Source organism: Chelon labrosus, assembly GCF_963514085.1.
Source record: "Chelon labrosus genome assembly, chromosome: 10".
Classification (NCBI taxonomy): Eukaryota; Metazoa; Chordata; class Actinopteri; order Mugiliformes; family Mugilidae; genus Chelon; species Chelon labrosus.
This window is the reverse complement of record NC_140360.1, coordinates 139,276-152,230: the sequence shown is the minus strand read 5'-3', so window position 1 is coordinate 152,230 and position 12,955 is coordinate 139,276. Positions and strand designations below refer to the sequence as shown.

At 51.0% G+C, this 12,955-nt stretch overlaps 1 protein-coding gene across 1 annotated transcript in view; it reads left to right on the top strand.

Annotated features, from left to right (window-relative positions):
- The window catches only part of fgd1 (FYVE, RhoGEF and PH domain containing 1), an 18,289-nt gene extending 5,334 nt beyond the window's left edge, over positions 1–12,955 (top strand). The window contains exons 2-18 of the mRNA XM_084553592.1: positions 3,967–4,269; positions 4,346–4,544; positions 4,649–5,369; positions 5,614–5,703; positions 5,797–5,945; positions 6,032–6,188; positions 6,280–6,418; positions 7,037–7,095; positions 7,265–7,411; positions 7,501–7,593; positions 7,759–7,838; positions 7,919–7,949; positions 8,204–8,305; positions 8,382–8,510; positions 8,594–8,752; positions 8,846–8,992; positions 9,086–12,955. Coding sequence (XP_084409718.1) covers positions 3,967–4,269; positions 4,346–4,544; positions 4,649–5,369; positions 5,614–5,703; positions 5,797–5,945; positions 6,032–6,188; positions 6,280–6,418; positions 7,037–7,095; positions 7,265–7,411; positions 7,501–7,593; positions 7,759–7,838; positions 7,919–7,949; positions 8,204–8,305; positions 8,382–8,510; positions 8,594–8,752; positions 8,846–8,992; positions 9,086–9,355 — 2,975 coding nt within the window. The 3' untranslated portion in view covers positions 9,356–12,955. The remainder of the gene's footprint in view (positions 1–3,966; positions 4,270–4,345; positions 4,545–4,648; positions 5,370–5,613; positions 5,704–5,796; positions 5,946–6,031; positions 6,189–6,279; positions 6,419–7,036; positions 7,096–7,264; positions 7,412–7,500; positions 7,594–7,758; positions 7,839–7,918; positions 7,950–8,203; positions 8,306–8,381; positions 8,511–8,593; positions 8,753–8,845; positions 8,993–9,085) is intronic.

The following is a 12,955-nucleotide window of genomic DNA, read 5'->3' as shown; positions in this document are numbered from 1 at the left end:
TGTTCACACCTGGACTCTAACCTGGACTCTAGAGACCAGACCAGTGTTCACACCTGGACCTGTTTATCCTGGACACTAGAGACCAGATCAGTGTTCACACCTGGACCTGTTTAACCTGGACTCCAGAGACCACATCAGTGTTCACACCTGGACCTGTTTAACCTGGACACTAGAGACCAGATCAGTGTTCACACCTGGACCTGTTTAACCTGGACTCTAGAGACCAGATCAGTGTTCACACCTGGACTCTAACCTGGACTCTAGAGACCAGATCAGTGTTCACACCTGGACCTGTTTAACCTGGACACTAGAGACCAGATCAGTGTTCACACCTGGACCTGTTTAACCTGGACACTCGAGACCAGATCAGTGTTCACACCTGGACCTGTTTAACCTGGACACTCGAGACCAGATCAGTGTTCACACCTGGACCTGTTTAACCTGGACACTAGAGACCAGATCAGTGTTCACACCTGGACCTGTTTAAACTGGACACTAGAGACCACATCAGTGTTCACACCTGGACCTGTTTAACCTGGACACTAGAGACCAGATCAGTTTTCACACCTGGACACTAGAGACCACATCAGTGTTCACACCTGGACCTGTTTAACCTGGACACTAGAGACCAGATCAGTTTTCACACCTGGACACTAGAGACCAGATCAGTGTTCACACCTGGACCTGTTTAACCTGGACTCTAGAGACCAGATCAGTGTTCACACCTGGACCTGTTTAACCTGGACTCTAGAGACCAGATCAGTGTTCACACCTGGACCCGTTTAACCTGGACTCTAGAGACCAGATCAGTGTTCACACCTGGACCCGCTTAACCTGGACTCTAGAGACCAGATCAGTGTTCACACCTGGACCCGTTTAACCTGGACTCTAGAGACCAGATCAGTGTTCACACCTGGACCTGTTTAACCTGGACTCTAGAGACCAGATCAGTGTTCACACCTGGACCTGTTTAACCTGGACTCTAGAGACCAGATCAGTGTTCACACCTGGACCTGTTTAACCTGGACACTAGAGACCAGATCAGTGTTCACACCTGGACCCGTTTAACCTGGACTCTAGAGACCAGATCAGTGTTCACACCTGGACCCGTTTAACCTGGACTCTAGACACCAGATCAGTGTTCACACCTGGACACTAGAGACCAGATCAGTGTTCACACCTGGACCTGTTTAACCTGGACTCTAGAGACCAGATCAGTGTTCACACCTGGACCTGTTTAACCTGGACTCTAGAGACCAGATCAGTGTTCACACCTGGACCTCTTTAACCTGGACTCCAGAGACCAGATCAGACCTCGTGGGGCTCCACATGGTTCATTAGTGTAAACATCGGTCCCCACAACATGATAAAGGCAGGAACACACACACTGTCTTCTTAATTTGTTGCCAAGGAAACCAAAAAAGGGGGAGGAGGCTAACAGAGGCATCTCTCTCTCTCTCTCTCTCCATCTCTCTCTCTCTCTCTCTCTCTCTCACCTCCCCGCCCCCCTACCCCTCGCTCTCTGCCGCCGCCCGCCGCTCACACACCGGGCAGCCCTCTGAATCAAACCGAGCGGATCTAACCTACTTATCCACCGTGGAGCAGCAGCCGGTCGGTGCTGTCGGTCCAGACCCGTCGGTGTGTCGGTGTGTCGGTGGCCAGAGCCGGTCCGGTTCCTCAGTGTGTGAGTGTGTGTGCGCGTGGATCTGACCCGGTTTGTTCTCGTGCTGTGGACCGGAGAGCCGCTCTCTCCCGCATCCCTCTCTTTAATGACCGGATTTGTGTTTTGCTGCGCGATGTACATGGACAGAAGCAGCCTGACCAGAGGTGAGACACATCTGCACCGCGTGCACGCTCCCACACACACACGCATCTAAACACACCTCTGACAGCCGCCGCACGGGCACGCGCTCACACACACCTACAGCAGCGCGCACAGCCGCAGCTCCATCAGAACCGTTCACTGGTTCTGACATGAGACATGTTAGAGACTGATGCTGGTGATGGGGGAGGACGAGGGGGGAGGACGGGGAGGAGGGGGTGGGGATGACATATGCGCGCTCTCTCACTCTGGTCGTCGTGCACGCGCACATACTGACCGACATCTCGCCGCAGTGAATGTAGGCTAGTATGGCTGCAGGATGCTGCGTCTGCTGCTGCTCAGACAGAACACACGTGACCCCTCAGCTGATCGATACCTGGTCCCGATCAGACATGTGGTCGATGCCCGCCTGTCTGTCTGGCTGTGAGTGAGGTCACATCTGGACTGTGGTTGGAGGGTTGGAGGGTTGGAGGGTGGTGGTGGGTTCTGCAGACAGACGCGCCTCCTCATCACCTTGACTCCTGCAGAATAAAACGAGCAGGATCTGATCAGACTCCTGGATCTCTGTCCTGAGGACACAAACTGTCAGGAAGCAGCTCGTCCATGTCCGTGTCCATGTCCATGTCCATGTCGTGTCTCCATCTAGTGGCTGCTGTTGGTTCTACGGCCAGAGTTCAATTAGTTCACTGACCTGGAGTCACTCTGTTGGGAACTGATTCTGCTCCAGCAAAGGTCTGATGGGCCAATCAGATCGGTGTGGGCGGGGCTTAATGTGGTGATGACAGGAGAGTAACAGTAGTCATACACCTCACCTGAGAGACAAAATGGCCACCACTCAGAGAAGCAGTTTTTAGATTCCGCTATCGCTTCTGTTGTGTTAGCGGTCTGTTAGCTGTTGCTGTGTGCTAGCTGTTAGCTGTGTGCTAGCTGTTAGCTGTGTGCTAGCTGTTGCTGTGTGTTATCTTCTCCTGCTGCTGGTTCCTGTGGGGTTCTAGGTGGTTCTGATGGTTCTTTACATGGTTCCAGATGTTCTTTGTGATGTTCTACATGTTAACCAACCAGGAAGATGAAGAAGAGGCTGCGTGTTGCTGGTGCAGAGAGGATTGTGGGTAGTGTAGTTTAATGACTGCTTCTTTCACAGACACAACATCTGCTCCACATCTGGTTCATGTCTACACTTGACCTCCCATCACATCTGCACACAAACCTACTGTTACTGTCTCTGTCAGGACGTCCCAGTGACATAATTCATGCCCTCACCCTCACCTGATCATAACCTCCCCCTAATGTAACCCTCAAAATGATCTGGGGCCCCACAACACAAGGACCTGAGTTAGACTGAGGCTAAAGTCAAACCTGTCAGACGACGTTTGTGTAGAAGTTATTTCTGATTGGTCCATGTTTACAGTTTAGATCAATAATCAGTAAGAATCTGTAGAACTGATCCTCCACGAATATTCAGCCTCAGAGGAACCAGTGACTCAGCACAAACCTGAACATCAGACAGACATAAAGCTGCCCCCCCCCAACACCATCACTAACCCTCCACCTGCCACGTAAAACACAGAGATCATCCATCATTAGGTTGGTTGCTTAGTTGATTAATTAATCGATCAATTGATTGGTTGATTGGTTGGTTGGTTGATTGGTTGATTGATTGTCTGTGAAGGTTCTCAGTCATCCAGGTCATGGTTTATCCAAAAAACGTTCAAAAAAGGCAACTGGACTTTTTTTGAGAAGACGTTTCACCACTCGTCTGAGTAGCTTCTTCAGTTCTAGGGGACTGGTGGGAAGTCTGAGGTTTAAATAGGAACTCCTCCTGAAACTTGCATGTTGTGTTAATTTCAGCTAATTTCCATTAACGGTTGGGTACTTACCTGTTTTAAACCTCAAACTTCCCACCAGTTCCCACCAGTCCCCTAGAACTGAAGAAGGTGGTGAAACGTCTTCTCAAAAATCTCCACAAGTCCAGTTGCCTTGTTTGAACCTTTTTTGGATATGGCTGGTTGGCTGGTTGGTTGATTGGTTGGTTGATCTGGGAGGCCATTACTGTTGCTGTGATCCCATTATAACAGAAACCATCAGTCATTTGTGTATTTGTGGGCGTGGCCTGTCTGACCTGTCCCCCCCCCCCCCCCCCCCAGGTCCCTCCTCCTCCTCCAGTCCCAGCTTGCTGACTAAGAGTCTTTCTCTGGAGCCTTCCTGTTCACCGTGTGGCCACGGGACCCTTGATGCTGACGTGCCCCAACAGCTCAGCTCCGACCCGGGGCCCAGTACTTCCTCATCAGGTCCCGCCTCCCTGGAGGGAGGGGTGGAGCTAGCAGAGGGCCACGGCTCCATGGATGGATTGCTGCTGGTGAATGACACGGGACCGCCTGAGTTGCCAGCTGCAACAATAACACCACCGAGCAAGAGCAGGCCGCCACTGCCGGGCCCCAAACCTCAGGGTGAGGATCCAGAGACCTCTTTACTTCCTGTCAACATCATGACATCACTAATTAACCTGTGAACCCTCCTCCACAGTGCCCCCAAAGCCCCCCCACCTTCAGCAGCAGGCGGGGGTGTCAAGGCCACGCCCCCGAGCTCCCGACAAGCCCCTCCCCCCTACGCCGCCCTGCAGGCCCCTCCCGGCTGACCCTCGAGGTGGCCGGACTCCACCCATCCGAGCTGATGGCACCGCCTCCCCGACGTGTGTCCTGTCACTCATAGAGAAATTTGAACGGTGAGTTCTGATTGGTCACAAGATGATGACATCATCAGTTTAGGTTTCAGTCAGACGTCATCGTGTTTGTTTGTTTGTTTGTTTGTTTGTTTGTTTGTTTACAGGGAGCAGATCATTGTGGTCCCTGACATCACGGGGGGGGCTCTATGTCCCCGGCTCCCCGACCCCCTCTCCTCCTCCAGGCCTTCATCACCACCGTCATCATCATCACCGGCCCCTCCCCCTCCTGAGGAGGAGTCGGGTGCTCTGACGCCTCCTGATGACATCACAGTGGGGGCTGAGGCTGATGACTATGATGATGATGATGATGAAGAGCTGGCGGCGGCGTGTCGGGACGACGTCCACCAGAAGCGTCTGTCCATGGAGTCGGGCTACAGCGCCTCTGAGAAACAGTTGGAGGACGACGCCGTCGTCGTGGAGATGAGGGAACAACAGCAACCGGAGCCGGCGCTGCTGCTCGACCAATCAGAGCTGCCCTCTGAGTGTCTGTCCCTCCCCTCCTCGCAGACGGACGGGAAGCTGGCCAATCGGGACAGCGGCATCGACAGCATCAGCTCCCCGTCACACAGCGAGGAGCTCTGCTTCGTCGGTGTGGACGAGGGGGGCGTGGTTTATCCGTGCAGCCCCGCCCTCCTGCCCCGCCTCTCCAGCTCGTCCCTGTACGCCGGGGAGGGAGGCGAAGGGGAGGAGGGGGAAGCGAGGGGAGCGGTGAGGAGGAGGCGGGACTTCTCTGAGGAGGGAGACAGTGACCTGGAGGAGGAGGAGGAGGCGGAGCTAACTCTGGTGCTGCCCCCCCCCAAGACAGACAGACAGGACTCTGCCGAGGTAAGACAGGAAGTTAGAGATGTGAACAGAACCATGAGACTGAGCATGCTCAGTAGAGTCAGCCTGAAGATCATGATGTCACTTCCTGTCTCTCAGCTTTATCACTAGATCAGAAATAAGTTCAAATCTGTCTCTGTCTCTGTCTCTGTCTCTGTCTCTTTGTCTCTCTGTCTGTCTCTGTCTCTGTCTCTGTCTCTTTGTCTCTCTGTCTGTCTCTGTCTCTGTCTCTGTCTCTCTGTCTCAGATGTCTGTCCAGCAGAGGGTCTTCAACATTGCTAATGAGCTGCTTCATACAGAGATCGCCTACGTCTCTAAGCTGTACCTGCTGGACCAGGTGAGTAGAGAAGTTGACATGTAGCAGCTAGCATTATCGTCAGCCATCTTTACTGTTGTCATGGAAACCTTCCTCCTCCTCCTCCTCCTGCAGGTTTTCTGTGCCCGGCTCCTGGAGGAGGCGCGCTCCCGCTCCTCGTTTCCCTGCGACGTCGTTCATGGGATCTTCTCCAACATCTGCTCCATCTACTGCTTCCACCAACAGTTCCTGCTGCCAGCGCTGGAGAAACGCATGGAGGAGTGGTGAGGACCCCTCCTCCACTTCATCATCATCATCATCATCCCACTCTTCCTCCTCTTCATCACCACTGTCCTCTCGTCCTCCTCAGGGACTCTAACCCACGGGTCGGGGACATCCTCCAGAAGCTCGCTCCCTTCCTGAAGATGTACGGTGAATATGTGAAGAACTTTGACCGAGCGATGGAGCTGGTGAACATCTGGACCCAACGGTCGGCGCCGTTCAAGACCATCATCCAGGAGATCCAGGTAGGGTCAGAGATCATCAGAGGTCAGAGGTCAGAGGTCAGGGGTCAGGGGTCAGAGGTCAGGGGTCATGTCTGTGTCTGTGTTGCTGCAGAGGGAGGAGCGCTGTGGGAACCTGACGCTGCAGCACCACATGTTGGAGCCGGTCCAGAGGATCCCTCGCTACGAACTGCTGCTCAAAGATTATCTCCACCGCCTGACGGAGGACGCCCCGGACTTCAGGGACGCACAGAGTAGGAGAACAAACACCCCCACACACAGAGACACAGTAGAACCAGGGACACGCCATGACGGCTCCTCAAAGCATGTGGAGCTCCCCCTGGTGGCTGGCTGCAGTATAGGCCATAAGCCCCGCCCCCTGCATGTTAGTGGGCGGGACTTAAGTACACATCACATACATTTTAGGTAGTTAATATAACGCTGAGGTGTGTCCAAGTTATTTGATGCTATAGAAACAGGAAGTGGCGTCACTAAGTAGCTGTCTGTGTGAAAGCTACAGACGTTCACAGTTAGCTAGCTAGCTACGTTAGCATTGACAGTGAATCCATGATGGATTTAAATGTTGTTAGTAACTGGTGGAGGTAGAGCAGAGAGCATCCAGACCTGGACCCAGTTCTAGACTCAGTCTGACCAATGGGAGGAGGAGACTGGGCGGCCATCTTGGTTCTAGAGTCTCTGGTTTAACTCATCATGCTGAAGTCTGACCAGGGAAGTTATTCTGGAGTCTCTCTGCTGAGTTGAATTAGAGTAAAAACAAAATGGCCGCCGTCAGAGAAGAGAGTCTGACAGGAAACAGATTTAAAACAGAGAAGGATCTGATTGGTTGGAGGACTGTCTGTTTATTTCCTCAGAGTCTCTGGAGCTGATCGCCACGGCAGCAGAACACTCCAACGCCGCCATCAGGAAGATGGTGAGACAATCAGACTCCTCCTCCTCCTCTTCCTCATCCTACCTGTCTTCTGTTGTCTTGACGTAAACACCCGTGTTGGTGGTTTCGTCTCCATGGAGACAGGTCAGGTGTGATCTCTTCCTGCTGCTCTGTGATTGGTCGGGCTGACTTCCTGTTTGTGCCGTGTCAGGAGCGGATGAGGAAGCTGCTGAAGGTGTACGAGCTGCTGGGAGGAGAAGAAGACATCGTCAACCCGACCAACGAGCTCATCAAGGAGGGACACATCCTGAAGCTGTCCAACAAGAACGGGACCACGCAGGACCGATACCTCATCCTGGTCTCTGACCTCCTCCTCCACGCTGCTGTGTTGTCCTCACGTTGTCATGGTAACGGTAATGAGTGACGTCTCCCTCTCTCTCTCCGTAGTTCAATGACAGGCTGCTCTACTGTGTCCCAAAGCTGCGTCTGATTGGTCAGAAGTACGGCGTCCGTGCTCGCATCGACGTGGACGGAATGGAGGTGAGACGCCTCGTGAACTAAATGAGGTTAATTAAGGACCGCCCCCTGGTGGACGGTGGTGGTAATAATACTAATACTTAATTACAAACTAATGAACTTAACAAGCTGAAGGCTCTGTTTGAACTGAGCACGCTCAGATGGACTCACTGGTCTTCCTGTCTTCAGCTGAAGGAGACGAGCAGCGCTGCCGTCCCCAGGACCTTCCTGGTGTCTGGGAAGCAGAGGTCCCTGGAGCTGCAGGCCAGGTACAGATAGACTCATCACACGGGACGTCCGACTCTGAACCTGATCACTGAGTCACTGTTTGGTTTGTGTGTGTGTGCAGGACGGAGGAGGAGAAGAAGGACTGGATCCAGGTAAACACCACCCTGATGGCTCCACACGGCGGCCATCTTGGTGACGCTAAAGCTCTAAAGAATGCTTTGAAGTCGTCTCATTTATTTAGTAAATTATAAACCAATAAAACACATGACTGGTGATGACCCGGTGATGACCCGGTGATGACCTGGTGATGACCTGGTGATAACCCGGTGATGACCTGGTGATGACCTGGTGATGACCTGGTGATGACCTGGTGATGACCTGGTGATGACCTGGTCTTTCTGTCCAGGCCATCCAGGCGACCATCCAGAGACACGAGCAGACCGTGGAGAGCTTCCGTCATCTGACCTGTTCTCTGAGGGACGATGAGTCCACCCCCCCTCACTCCCCGGTAACTCTCACTCTCTGCCCCCCAGTGGTTACCTGTGGTACTGCAGCCAATTAACCTTCTACCCCCCCCCCCCCAGAGCTGTGTGGAGCTGGGGAAGCGAGCCCCGACCCCCATCAGAGAGAAGGAGGTGACTCTGTGCATGAAGTGCCAGGAGCCGTTCAACTCCATCACCAAGAGACGCCACCACTGCAAGGCCTGTGGACACGTACGTCCAACATCCGTCTGTCTCTCTGTCCATCTGTCCGTCCACATCTGGACGTCTCTGACCGTCTGTCCGTCTGAATCCAGGTGGTTTGTGGGAAATGCTCCGAGTTTCGAGCTCGCCTGTCGTACGACAACAACCGAACCAACCGCGTGTGCGTGGACTGCTACGTGGCGCTGGTGGGGGCGTGTCCGGCGGCCGGCGGGCTGAGCGTCAGCAGCCAGAGGAGGCGCTCCATCCTGGAGGTCGGTTTGTCGCCGCGGCTCAGGTTTGTTGGTGCCCGAGGCTGCTGCCTGATCTCCTTCACTGTCCTGTCTCTGTCTCTCTCGTTGCCATAGAAACAAGCCTCGCTGGCCGCCGAGAACAGTGTGATTTGTAGTTTTCTTCACCACATGGAGAAAGGAGGGGGGCGGGGCTGGCAGAAGGCCTGGTTCGTCATCCCAGAGAACGAACCCCTGGTGCTGTACGTCTACGGAGCTCCTCAGGTACGACTCCTCGTTAGCGCCTCCTACAGGCCGCTGTAAGAAAATAAAATAAAACCATATTTATATTTATTACACGTGTTTATGTCCTGACAGGATGTGAAGGCGCAGCGCAGCGTGCCTCTGATTGGCTTCGAGGTGTCTCTGCCCGAGTCATGTGACCGCCTGGAGCGACGCCACGCCTTCAAGATCTCCCAGAGTCACCTGACCCTGTACTTCAGCGCCGAGGGGGAGGAGCTACAGCGCAGGTGGATGGACGCCCTGTCGAGGGCCGGGAGGGGGGAGGAGCCACATGTTCACCAGCCGATCGTGGAGAGCGTGGAGGAGGAGGGGGAGGAGCTCGGAGCGGAGGGAGAGAACACGTGATTCTATTGGACGATGACACTGAGGAAGGCGGAGTCTTTGAATGAGACCAGAAGACGCTGTCGTAGCTACAATCGATGTTAACTCTGTATTTAAAGTTGTCTGCATGATTCCTCTCCTCTGTGCTGTAACACGCCGACGTGGGCGGAGCCTCTTCACCGCCCCCACCCCCCTGATTTGAACACCTGCTGTTGCTATGGCGATGCTTGTCGTTTCCACATCACTCTGGGCTGTAGTCACATTCAGGCTCTTCACAGACGACAGCGATCGATCAGAAACCAGGACCCCCCCCCCCCCAACCCCCCCAGCCCGAAGCCCTGACCGACCCACATCAGCTTCTACATTCACTCATCCATCAGCTGACTCTGGATCAGCTTCAATGAATCACTCAGTTCCCTCGGCTGTCCAGCTGAAGTCTGTGTCCCACCAGACCTGAGGACCAGGAACCTGAGCAGGAACTTAAACTGAGTTCCTGGAAACACTCTCGTCGTCTCTGAATGCACTTAATGACATTTGTTTCATTTTATGTCAAATTTTCCCCAAAGAAAAAAGAAATTCTTCCAACGGAGCGTCCTGTCTGGAGCTACACTACATTTCCCAGCAGCCCCTGCCCCCTGCAGGTGTCTCTGGGTACTGCAGACTCCTCCCTCCTCATTTCAAAGCTCTCATCATCATCAATATATTTATTTTCCTTCACGTCCACGTTTGATTCTCAGAGTCCAAACTGTCCCTTCACAAACTAAAGTTATAAAAAGAGAAATGAAGTTAAAGATGAACGTTAACTCATTAGTTCTGATTTTGACTTCAATTTCCCAGCTGAGCGTGTAAATGTTTTCTTAAAGGACCCGTGTGCAGAGTGTAGTGCTATCTAGTGGTGAGGTCACTCCTGGACGACTTCCTGTCTCATCAGATGTTTTGTGTTTTGAACAAATCTTTATAAACTGAAGATAATCAGACATTTAAAGTCTGAACTTCCAGATTTTAGTTTAAATTCATTTAAATCTCTCTTCATATTTGTGGTTGAGACAGATTTGGATTCTGAGAAGACGACGTTCTTTACCGACCAGAAGATTTATTAATTAATGAAGGAAAAGAATAAATAAATAAATAAATCATGAAAATATTGGTGCGTCGCCGCGGTGAGGACGTTGAAGATGTTTTTTGGAAGTAAAAAATTTCTAAAGAGTCACGAAGAGTCTCGGAGAGGAACCGGACCACAGAACTCATCTGTTGACTGAACCTGGTTCCTGGTTCCTGGTTCCTGTTTGATGGAAAAGAATCCAAGGACTTTGTTGTTTTCTCATCTTGACTTGCCGTGTTCAGTATTTCTCTGAGTCTAAACACCTTTTGGACAAAGTGTTTTTTAGTGAAACTATGAATCTTCTTCTTCTTGAGCTGAACAGACGTGTTGTTGGATATTTCTGTGTTTCTGAGTCCGGTTGTGTTGATGTTTGCTTGATGCAAGTTGATGCAAGAAGAAAACAAAGTAAACAATTTTGTAAATATAATTTATTCTCCTGTGACCTGACGGTCATGTGACTGAGTAAAGGTCAAAGGTCTCCTCGCTGGCCAGGGCCACACAGAGCGCTCTGTTCAGTGGCGGCCATGTTGGTTTCACAGTTTAGATTAGCACGGGGAAGGTTAAAGAACGATCTGACGTTTTAGTAAAGCCACCTGTTCTCAGAGGTCAAGACATGGTTAGCCTAGCTTAGCACAAGTAAGTAGAGGGAAACTGTTAGCATAGCCACATCAACAAAGAAGTAAACTCCACTCTCAAACCAATGATCATCATTTTATTAATTAGACTCCAAATCAAGACTGAACAAGAATAATGAGTTTAATGTAACTACAGATGTTTTTGTACAGTTGGAGGTTTTAAAGTCACGAGGACGTCTGGTTCCATCTTCAATGATACAGAACCGTTAATTAATTGAAACGGTTTATAATTAGTTAGCGAAGGTTTGTTAGCGCCAATGCTAGCATCTGTGAAATGTTTTAGAAGAAGAACCAGGCAGACTTTTTATTGGAATGTGTATTATTTTCTGTTTTGATGAAACTAGCTGACAGCTAATGCTAAAGCTAACATGTTCTGTTTTTGTTGAGTCTTAAAACCGACAGATTCTAGACTAGACAACCTCATTGACTCATTATTGAAAAGTAAATGTGTTGGTTCTCTTCTTTTGTCAGCGCTATGTTAGCAGTTAGCGTTTAGGCTAAGCTAGGCTAAACGCCTGAACATGAGTTTGGAAAACTGGATTTTTCTAAATGTGGAAGTCTTTCTTGAACTTCTACCTCACTCACTTCCTGGTGCTCCGTCTGTGCGTGGCTCTGGTGGTCACAGCGTGTTTTTAGCGTGTTCTTGGCATGTGAAGGAAGAACATGGCCAGTAACAGCCTTATCATCGGTTACTTTGATGTGGTGAAAGTGTGCTGAGCAGTCGATGCTAAATTTGCTTCTTTAGTTTGAGTTATATTGATTTTCTTTTCTGCTATCAACCTCTGGAGACCAGATCTAACCGGTTCCCGTCGGTTCTGACCGGTTCCGACTGGTTCTGGTCAGTGGGTGTATTTGATTCGGCTCTTCAGTCCGGTCTGCACTTTTTCTTTGCGTGCCAAAGCACATATTTATACCGTATCTCGTATTCAGAGCTAGTGACGTCGTTGGCTAATATATCAGATCTGCATTATGTATATTTAAGTACTTCCTGTTGTCTCTTTGGGCTGGACACCACATGTTAGTTCATAACCAGTTTGATCTGGTCGTATCTAGAGATGAGAAATGACCAAATTAATATGATGGGTGTTTTTTTATTGTTTATTATAAAATCTAAAGTGTTGTTTCTTTTCAGAGCTGCTAGCACAAGCTAGCGTTAGCCACATTATAATAAAGTGAATCTGAGGCAGTGAGTCTGTGAGGAGTTTCTAAATGTTCACGTTTCTCTTTATCTTTGTTGTTTAAACCTCATCTCCAGTTAAAACCGGTTACAGCTGGTTTGGACCTGAGCCGGCTGGCTGTAACTGGTTTGGACCGGTTCTGGTCTGATTGTGTCACTTCCTGTCAGCTGTTCCGGTCCAGGTGTGATCCTTGCTTCACCTTCTCACACAGTGCTGTGGACTGTTAATGGCTGCCGTTGCCATGGAGACGACACCATTTCTGTGACCAGAGTTTTCTGGAGGTGGATGCATTGCTATGGTAACCATCAGCCCCCCCACCCCCTCCTCGCCGCTCCTCGGTGTTACAACGGTAGTCAGCGGTTTCCAGAGCTGCTGGGGACAGTGTTGCTATGGTAACCTCAGCCGCAGGGTCCATACCTGCATGTTACCGTAGCAACCGCTAGACTGGACTCTATTTACCGTGACAACAGCAGCATCCTCCGTCTCTGTCTCCAGAGTAACAGCAGCACAGTCGTGTTTTCTCCTCCATGTTGTTCTTCTGCGATCCTGTTACTGTTATTACTGAAGACTGATTGGTTGATTGGTTGATTGATTGACAGGTTATTGGTTAGTGGCCGGCCACTGCCTTCTGTGCTGTTGATGTCTGTTTCCCATCATGCCCCTCTGTAAGAAAATAAAAAGACAAATGTTCTAGAAGAGGTTATAACAA